The sequence below is a fragment of the Parus major genome, chromosome 6 (genome assembly GCF_001522545.3).
Source record: "Parus major isolate Abel chromosome 6, Parus_major1.1, whole genome shotgun sequence".
NCBI lineage: Eukaryota > Metazoa > Chordata > Aves > Passeriformes > Paridae > Parus > Parus major.
The window spans coordinates 1,704,922-1,714,595 of record NC_031775.1 but is presented as its reverse complement, the minus strand read 5'-3'; the positions used below and the strand labels follow the sequence as shown (position 1 = coordinate 1,714,595).

At 47.7% G+C, this 9,674-nt stretch overlaps 1 protein-coding gene across 6 annotated transcripts in view; it reads left to right on the top strand.

The window, feature by feature from the left end:
• The first annotated feature begins 20 nt into the window (after positions 1-20).
• Positions 21-9,674, top strand: part of ASCC1 (activating signal cointegrator 1 complex subunit 1) — a 34,559-nt gene continuing 24,905 nt past the window's right edge. The window contains exons 1-5 of one of the 6 annotated variants that reach the window (XR_002001900.2): positions 21-179; positions 1,260-1,384; positions 2,503-2,602; positions 3,468-3,565; positions 4,798-4,976. Coding sequence is in view for 2 of the 6 variants with exons in the window: in XM_033515543.1 (XP_033371434.1) it covers positions 1,276-1,384; positions 2,503-2,602; positions 3,468-3,565; positions 4,798-4,976 (486 nt within the window). In the remaining 4 variants the exon portion in view is untranslated. Of the gene's footprint in view, positions 604-1,259; positions 1,385-2,502; positions 2,603-3,467; positions 3,566-4,797; positions 4,977-9,674 lie in introns of all 6 variants that reach the window. The other 5 variants (XR_002001899.2, XM_033515543.1, XR_004498093.1 and 2 more) reach the window with 5 other exon arrangements.

The window sequence follows — 9,674 nt, the reverse complement described above, 5'->3', positions numbered from 1 at the left end:
GCTTTCCCTCAGGGATGTGAACGTAAAGCTCAGGGGTTCCGTTGCTGCAGTACCCTCGGCGCCCCGGGAATTGGCGCCCTGCCGGTGCTGTTGCCGCCCTCCCCGTGCTGTTGCCGCCCTCCCCGGGTGGCTTGGAATTGGTTCCCGCGGAGGTGCCCTCAGCCCCTCCGGATCCTGCTGTAAGGCTGCAAACCTCGCTCCGTTGTGCTTGCCGCTGTCGCTGCTCACTTTTCAGAAGTCCTGTGTCAGGAAATTGTGATACCAGTGTGTTAAAAGCATACACCTCCCCCAAAAATACTGCGTGGAAGCAAAAGCCCAGCGACTGATTTTTTCATGTTTTTTTCCGTCATTGTGCCCATTTTACCTCTGCACTCTTTCCCTTGAGCTACAAGAATTATTACCTATACCGAAGTGTAAGGTTTTTTTAATCGTCCGTGTAAGTTCAGATGATTGTGAGTCATTTCAGAAGGTGGGGCTCAAACTGAGGGAAGAAGAATTAACCTCAAGCCAATGCCACTCTGTAATAAATGCTGGTTGCTTCCGAGGCAAGCTCTTCATTTTTTCCTATTCTGTTGCAGTGGACAGTTAAACCTTGTGACAAAGGTAAATTTTTTTGGTGGAAGCTGTATTTTCTCAGTAACACACTGTGGTTTAAAATTGAGACATGTTAAATTAACACTGGCAGTGAATGCAGGAATTCGAGTGCTGAAGATGTGAAGTCTCTGACAGAACACTGCTGGCTCTTTGTTTTAGCACCATTAAATGTTCTCTGCTCTAAATGTTTTTACCTCTGTGACAGCTAAAGCCCAAAGAAACAATGAAATGTCACACTGACTGAGGTTACAGTGAATTTTAGCTGAAACCCTCGAGTTTCAGAGTTCCATACCTTACACTGCTTTAATTTCCTATTTTGACTTGATTGTGCTTTACGTACTTGTGACTTCTGATAAAATTACCTTTTGATTGAGACAGGTAAATTTGGAGGAGGTATTGCCTTTCTGAAGGCTCTACCTGGAGGAGCTTTTAGCTCAAGGAGTGGAGGTTGAGATTGAATATTAGAAAGAAATTGTTCTCCTATGAGGGTGGTGAGGCCCTGGCACAGGTTGCTCGTAGAAGCTGTGGCTGCCCCATCAGAACAACCTGGGATAGTGGAAGGTGTCCTTTGGATTGGAACAAACTGAGCTTTAAGGTCCCTCCCAACCCAGTGTGCAGGCAAACACTGAAATTAGCTTTTCCTTGGCCTGTTTTTGTTGTTGCAGTAGGAGGAGGAGCAGGATGGACGTGCTGCGGCCCCCCTTGATAAGGATCGGGGGGCGAGTGTACCGGAAAAATCTCATCCAAGAGCAAGCCTTCCCACACGAGGAGGAGGAGGACTTCTGTACAGGTAAGGAGTAATGCTCAGGAGGTGGAAACATCAACACTGGGGACCTGGGGATCTCTCAGTGTCATCTCTGATATCTTTGTGAGCACAGAGACCTGCCCATGTGGCGGACTGAGGCATTCAGGAGGGAGAAGAAGGCTTTGTGTTGGGCCCTGATGATCCTGCTGGCCAAAGTGGAGGCAGTTCCAGTTATCCCAAGTGGCTTGGCTGACTGTGCTGCTGACTGTGGAAGATCTCAAGGAAAAGGGAAAAACCAGAATAGCTGTGTAGATCTGTTTTTCCCGTGTTCCTTTCTGCTCCTCACCATCACTATTTGCAGATACGGAAGCTGCTTGCTAAAGACCCTCTGTCCTTGCAATGTTTGTGCCTTCAAAAACTGCCCTCTTACAGTGCAGCTTTTGGAAGGTGTCACCTATTTTGGGGACAAAATTCTTCATGTCCTGGTGTGTTTTGCTTTGTGTTTCTGCCTGTGTGTTTGCTGTAGTTGTGTGTGACTCGTGGGCACAGAAAAGCTCCGGGGTTACTTTTCAGATGGGAACGTGGCAGTTGTGTCCTGTTTCTCCTCCCACCTTGCCTTTCAGTGGATTGCACTAAGCTTTAACAAGGTGCTTTCCACCCAAATTCATCCCTGTTTTTGTTGGAAAGGGAATAGGAAGCCTCTTTCAGGATGTTCTGTTTGATATGTGCATGACCGAATGGCCTGTGGAAGAAAGGCACCTCTGTGGCTCTGAGGCCGTTTCTAAATCCCTGGCTTGAACCCTCGGACCAAAGCTATCCTCACCTTTTATCTGTGTTCTTCTGCAACCTTAAATTTCTGAATTGGCTGCCAGAAGAGAGCATTCCCACTGTGTAGGAATTGCACAAACTCCAGCTGAGAAAAAACCTGGGCTGTAACTACCTGCTTCCTGTGCCTCACAGCCGGCCGGATTTAGAAGCAGTCATTATGTGTTCCAGAGCTGGTAGTGAGGTGATAAATAAAAAGCAGTTATCCACAGCAGAGAGAAGCCCATTCCTTCCTTCATTTAACCTTGAAAGAAGGCTGGGAGGAGACTGTTGTCCTCCATAAAGCACTGCCAAACTTCTCAGGGGATGTGCAGGGCCTGATGTGGTTTTCCCGGTAGGCCCCGGTGACTGCGCGGACGAGCCCTGCGATGCCTTTGTGGTGGAGGAGACTGAGCGAGGCTTCCAGTGCCGGGTGGAGGCTCCCAGCCCCTTCTACAAGTGAGCCTGTGTGTTTTGCTTTGTTTGATTTGCCACCAGCTGGGGAAGAAGTTGAGCACGGAGTATTTATTTTCTGAGGTTGGGGTGAGCGCTGGATCTCTGGAATGTGCTCCCTGCTCTGGGTTTGAGTGTGGGGGAAGGGGAAATTGGCAAAGCCTTTCTAGTGTGGTTGGGCCTCACTTGACTCCTCACTGTCCTCATGGAAGGGACAGCAGGTGGTGCTTGCTGGCTGGCAGGAGAGTCTTTGAGCATCTCTCCCCTTGAACATGAAAGCATCAAGGAGGGTGGGAGAAGGAAGGGGGGAGGAAGAACAGGAGCGAGCAGCCTGGCAGGGGGAGTTTGTGGAAGCTTTCAGAGAAAGCACACATGACTGGAATTGGCTACTGAATGCAGTCCCTTGTTTACTGAGGAACCTGTAGTGTTCAAAGTTTTAAATAGTTCTTTTTGGCAGTTTTATTAGTTGAATAGTTTTGCTGAAATACAGAGAAGGAAAAGCAGTCCATTGTGTATTTGGATGCTGGCAAATGACTACCTTGAGCAAAGCAAAAAGCAGAAAAAGCCCTTATTTCTTCCTCAGCTGGGATAATGGGTAAAGAGATAACCCAGCTGATGGAGAGACTGTAGCAAGATGTAGTGGATCTACCAACTTATTTTAGCTTAAACCAGTTGTAAGCCATAGCTCAACATTGTCCCAGGCTGGACACATGTGAAGTCCTGGGAATCACCTCTGTGCCTGGGTGTGGTGGTGCACATGGAGCTGGGTGTGTGCATCCCTCCAGCACACAGGGTTTGGATCTGGACACACGTGGTGGAGAGTGGCTCAGTGTCACTGTGTGAGGGGAACTCTTGCACTTTCTGCCTCCAGGTACATCATTGGGAAGAAAGGGGAAACCAAGAAGAGGCTAGAAACAGAGACTCGAACCTCCATCAGCATTCCCAAGCCTGGAGTGGAAGGAGAAATTGGTGAGTAGAATACACATAAAATGGATGTGCTTTTATCTGCTCTTGCACAAGCACAATTTAAGCAGGGAAGGGGTACAGGAGATGTTTTCCCTTTAATTCCTACTTCTGACACAGCACTGACTCGCTTTTTGGGCCTGGGAAAGTCACTTCACTTTTCTCCTGAGTTTATTTTTTATTGTTTATTGTCTATAAATCCATCTAAAACAGTGTCAAGTGGTTTTGGGTTTTTTTGAAAAAGTAATTTCTGGGCCTTAAATTACTGGCTTGAGAACTTGGGTCCTGAATGTGTTGTATTTTATTTTTAGTTTTGTTTTTCAAACAGTATTCTATCAATAAGAAACTGAAGTAAGCATTCAGAGAAATACCTTGTTTGTCTGTGTGCAAAATAACCATCTGCACATGCTTTAATATGAGAAGGGTTGAGATGACATTCCTGACTTTCTGGTGCTGTCACTAGATGCCAACAGTGAGAGCAGGGCATCTCCATATGTTCCCTCTCATCACTTCCAGGGCTTTAAAAAGAAAGGAGGCCTTGCTCATCAGGGCTGACCCATGTGGGTTCTGCCAGAGGGGGTATTTGGAGGGTTCCTTAGGGCACGTTCCAGAGATGACTGGCACGGTGTGCAGGGATGTTTGTGACAGAGCTGGGAGGAGGAAGTGCTGGGAGGATCCCACTGTGACGCTACGCGGGAACACGGTGGTGCTTCTCGAGGAGTGGGTCTTGAATTCTCCCAGAGAACTCTGAAGGACTGTTAGGAAGCTTGAGAGATGTTGAAAACATGGGATAATAGGAAGCCAAGGAAATTTTGCTCCTTGCTGTTCTTTCCTTTTGAGCTCAAGTGTTCTCTGTTTGGTGCCTTGAAGTGCATGCACAAATCATGTGGACCGGCTTGATCCTTGATGGATTTCCTTGGCGTTTTCACTCTGCCTATATGAAAACTTGAAATAATGCTCTAGAAATCTGAAGGGCCCCTGAACTGATGGGCTCTCAGTTACTGTTTTTTAGGCCCTCAGAGCTGACTTTCTGGACAGCAGAGGCGTGCTTTTGATGGCATCATCCTGTTTTTGCTGAGGAAAGCACAGCCGTGTCAGGCATTTTAAGTCAAGCAGGGAGTCTGGCAGGTTTTTCAGTGCATGGCTGGGGGTTTTGATTCTCCTGCTTCCTCAGGAGGCTGGGACTAAAAGCAGAGAGTTTCAGGGAAGCAGAGAGGTGCTGCTGTGTTTCCCTGCAGTGATCACGGGGCAGCAGCGGAGCGGCGTCATCTCTGCCCGGACGCGGATCGATGTGCTCCTGGACAGCTTCCGCAAGAAGCAGCCCTTCACACACTTCCTGTCCTTTGCTCTCAACCAGCCTGCCATCCAGGAAAAGTTCCTGCAGTTCAAGGAGGAGGTGCTGGAGAAATGCTCAAAGGTAGGGATCCACGTGAGGATTAGAGTGCAGAGTGCTGTTTCATTTATTGAGAGAGCTCTTTGGTATTTTCCTTGCAAGCCATATTCTATTCTGTTTCCTAGGAATGCATTTTCAATAGGCCTTTTACTGAGTGGATCTGCTGTGAATTTCTTGAGCGCTGTTGTGAAATTTTCTGAAAAGTGGATTGGTTTACTTAGTGAACTGTTAGTAGAGATTTTTCTAGATGGGAGGATATCTAAGTTTCAAAAGAGAGTTGGGATTTTTATTTTTAATAGGAAAGTCGCTAAATAATGTAGTGTGTCTGTCTACATTTTATATGATTTTTACATAACCATGAAACCAGGTAGGAATTCCCAAATGTGCTGCTGCTTCTGTTTCACTTTTCTTTTGGCTCCTGACAGTGAAGGAAGATGGGTGTCATTGCCAGAGCTGAGCAAGAAATGACTTGGTAGCACATGCTATCCTGCAAATATCACCACTTTTCTTCTTCCCCGGGAGACTTTGTGCTGACAGCACTCCTACTTGCCTTCAGATCTTGGGTTGGGAGGAGCAGGAAATAGTTAGGCATAGGGAAATGAGGAAGAAAATGAAGAGAAAGCTCTGCATTCCCTGGTTTATTTTAGTGTGCTTCTGGTCTGAGAGAAGTGGTGTGTCAGTGCACAGGGCTGGGCTGAGGAGAGGGAATGGTGCCACTAAATTGCCATGTCCTCTGTGTCTGCTGGAGGACATCTCTAGGCAGGCAGAGGTCTCTCTGTGGCTGCTGCAGGTTGCGTTGCAGACACATTGCAGGGCTCTGTGGGCTCATACTCTTCACCTTCATGTCCATCTCTTCTTCTGGTGCCTTGCTAAAGGGAAAATACAATCTTGCAGATAGCACGGCTTAAGAAGTTTAGTTTCCTATGTCTTCATGTCATGGGTGTGTATTATCTTAAATCTGAGGAGATAGGAGTTCTTGCTCAAGTTCTCATGGTCCCTTGCACGTCCGTTGTTTCATCTCCAAGAGCAGATCTGAGCTGTCTTTGCAGTCTTGTCTTTCCTGGCAGTCAGGATTTAAGCCCCTGTTCTCCTCCCAGCTGCTTAATTCCGTGACATCTTAGGAGCTTCCTATCACCTGACATTAGATACAACTGAAATTGGCCAACAGATCCAGGGACTAGCCAGTGCAGTGCCAGGAGAACCTTTCCCTAGGGCTAGGAGCACGATCTCTCCTCATTAGCCAGCAGCACTACCTTTATTAAAGCTCACCTTGATTAAAGGAATGCCCTGCAGGCAGGGGGATGGAAACATGAGCCTGGGAAGGTGTTGGCTGGACAGAGTTGGGACCTCGGGCTGGCATCAGTGATGGCCTGGCTCCCTCTGTTGGTTTCTAGTTCCAGTCCTTGTGTGGGACATGCTGAAGGTACAGTGAGAGAAGCAGCTTTTTGAGGGGCTCTGTAGGGGCTGCTCGTGCCATTGGCTCTGGAGTGAGGCTGCTGCTTTTGGCATGGGGTTTATCTTGCCCTTTAACCCCTTCTTCCTGAGCTTATGGCTGCTACAGTCCTTTCACTTGGCCTTCCCTGGAGATCTGGCCCTGTTCTGCCTGAAGACTTGGCATCCTGGACTCTATATTTGATTCTTCTGCTCCTCTTCCTCCTCCTCTAGCTGTCTGCCAGCAGGTCCCGTGGAGCTCTGTAATCCCTCCCTATGGCCTTGCCTGCTGCAGTAACCTCGGTCTATCCCATAACACTTGCTGGCCTCTGGCTTCCAGGCTGCCCTGGTGTTGGCTGAGTCTTCCAAGGTCCTTTCTAAGTCCTTTCAGTGTCACATCTCTACGATGTGTGTTTTATCCATCTTTGCAGGCAGTGCTGTTGTTGGCACTCTCCTCCAGTGTTTTTAATTCTGCAGCACAACAGACTCACACAGGACCAGCCCTTCTCCTTGCAGAGCACTCATTTTTGCTGCCTTCTGGGTGGGTTGCATCTCTGCACCCCTCCATTGGCCCAGTCTCCTCTGGTGATCCTACTTGCTCTCCAAACCCCTCCTCATCTTGTCTGTCACATTGTTTCACTCTTGCTCACTCTTAAATGTCAGTTTGCATCTCTGGTGGGGGGTTGTCTGCCATCCTCTTAAATGTGTTCACAGACTTCCTGCATTCCCCAACTGTTGTCAGTCACATTTGGAAGGAGCTGCCTGGAACATCTGCAAACCTTCACACTCTGCTTGTCTCAGGAAACTGCAGCAATCCAGCTTTGGTCAGAGAAATGCTGAGACCAGGTACTGGCCACGTTCATCTTCCTCCTCCTGCCTGATCTTCTGTCTGTTCTGCAGTTTTTGTTCTGTGTCTGGACAGCTCCAAGTCCTGTAAGGGCCTGAAATGTTCCTGGCACCGCTCACATCAGCTCCAGAGTTTCAGTTTTCACTTTGAAACGTAGAACTCAGTAACAGGTATTCAGAGGGTTGCATATGTGTAGCCTAGGAATATATAGTGCTTTATTTTTCTGCCCTTCCTTCTCCTGGTATTAGCAAAAGGGTTTCCAGATATATTTATTGCTTCCTGTTAGCTGGAGGAGTACAGTGCAGCCCCGTGTGTCTCTCAATCACTCCTCCAGCCGGTAATGCCACTCTAATACCACTTTATCTCACAGCAGGGTCTGCTGGAAAGCACATCAGTAATGAAAAACAGTAATTCAAAACTGTGCCTCGCAGAGCAATAAAAGAGCTTATAGATTTGTCCAAAGCAATGGGATTTCTCGGAATACTTGAGGAAATCTGAATAGGTTTCAGTGACAGAAGTGGGGCGTTTCTCTGCCTGGTGCAAAACATTGCAGGATTGGGTAAACTTCAGCCTTTGAATGAGGGGTAATAATGGTAAGGAAGGGAAAGGACCAGGTGTGTGTGTTTGTATGTTGTGTGTGTGTGAGGATCTCTTCTGGCCATTGAGCATTTGTGAGGGACTCTATTTCTCTCTGAAGCAGTTACCATGACAACCATTCATTTATATTTTATAGCATTATGTTGGTGGGTATATGCTTTCTAAGTTTTTTGTGTGTGTGTGTGTCTTTAAAAGCTTTTAGAAGATAAACCCTGTGCTGAAATACAGAACACTTCAGGTGTTGTTCATGCTGTACAGGCAGGGCTGCCAGGCAAATGAAGCAGGGCTGAGGGGAGGCTCTTTTAGCTTAATTTAATCTAAATACGGGGATGTGGCTCACCTGGACAGGCTCATCAGTGCTGTGGTGCAGTGGGAGGTCCAGAGGACTGGATGACCTTGGAAGTCTCCTCTCACAGTCATGTAGGTGTCAGAGTGAGGAGAACTGAGACGTCTGTCTGAGCATGCAGGTGGAAAAGGGAAGAGACTTTGCAGTAACATTGCTGTGAAAAAATCACAGTTGGGTCTTTGGGAGCTGTGCAAACGCAGCGTTTGCCGGCTGAAGGGGCTGCAGATGTAGCAGGGAAAAGAAACTGTAATATATGGCAACCTGTAAATATCAAACATTGCTAATGAGGCCTTGTATCTCAGAGCAGAAGGGACAGAAAGTGGGAGGGTTTTTTGAGCCTGTAGCTCTTCAGTCAATCCTGTGCAAATGCTGTTTTCCTGGCTCGCTCCTTTGTGGATCAGGGTGGCAGAGGGCACGTAGCTGGCATGCAGTATCCTGCTCTTAAGGAAAAAAAATCCTGAAAAACATAAAGCTGTCTGCAAACATTGGGAGCTCTTAAAACAGCAGAGAGGACACAACCAGGGCAGAAATGCTAAGGAGCTTGATCCCTTGCCTTTTCACGTAGAAGGGCTGAAGTGTGTTGTAGTTTATGGCTTCCCTATTACAGGCTCTTAGATTTGGAGGGACAGCGTGCTTGGGCCTTGCAAGGAGTTGGAGACCCCAGATAAAATGTTCTCTTGTGGTCCTTCTAAAGAAGGAGAGCCAAAGTAGAAGTCTTTGGTAGCAGGAGGGAGTAAAAACAACTGAGTGGAAATGAGTTGGGTTTTTTTGATCACAACAGGGTAGTGTGTTAGGGAGAGGCATAGGCTAAAAAGGACAGTCATCACATATGGACAGTGCATAAAGGGATTATTCATCCTGCCTCTCAATACATCTTAAAGAGCCCAGGTTTGAATTTTTGGAGGGACAATAGGGCATATTCCCATGAGGTGGCTCAGTGATTGATGATCTCACATCATGATCTGGGATTAGAATAATTGAGTTCCAGCCTTTTTGCATCCTGGTGAGCAGTATCCAGCCAGGAAAGGCTGCTGAGACACTCTCAGGAACATTGGCTGTTCCAGGGAGAGCCACCTCTGACGTAGCAATCTCTTTTATGTGTGGGAGAAGTGGGATCTGCCGGCCTGTGAAGGAGTAGGGAGTGTAAGCAGGGTTTTGAAGAGCTGCCTGAAATACTAGGGAGTAAACCAGGAGGATTATCTAGGTCTTAGCCTGCTTGCTGTGCACTGCTCTTGCCTGCTAAACTCCCCAGCAGCAGTAACATGGCTCGTGGAGGTGGCGTGCCATCGTTGTCAACTCTCAGCACCTCAGCTCAGGTGTTGAAAACCTCGGGGGAAAATGCTGCTTTTGGGGCAGGGTCATGTTTACAGCACAAGTTGTGCTGGGGCAGAAAATGAGGGCAGGGCTTTGGCTTTCTGACCTGCAAAGGGCTGTGTTCCTGTACCTCATCTGTGCACTCCGTGGGGGTGACCTCGGCCGGTTGTCCGTGGCAAGGTTAAAT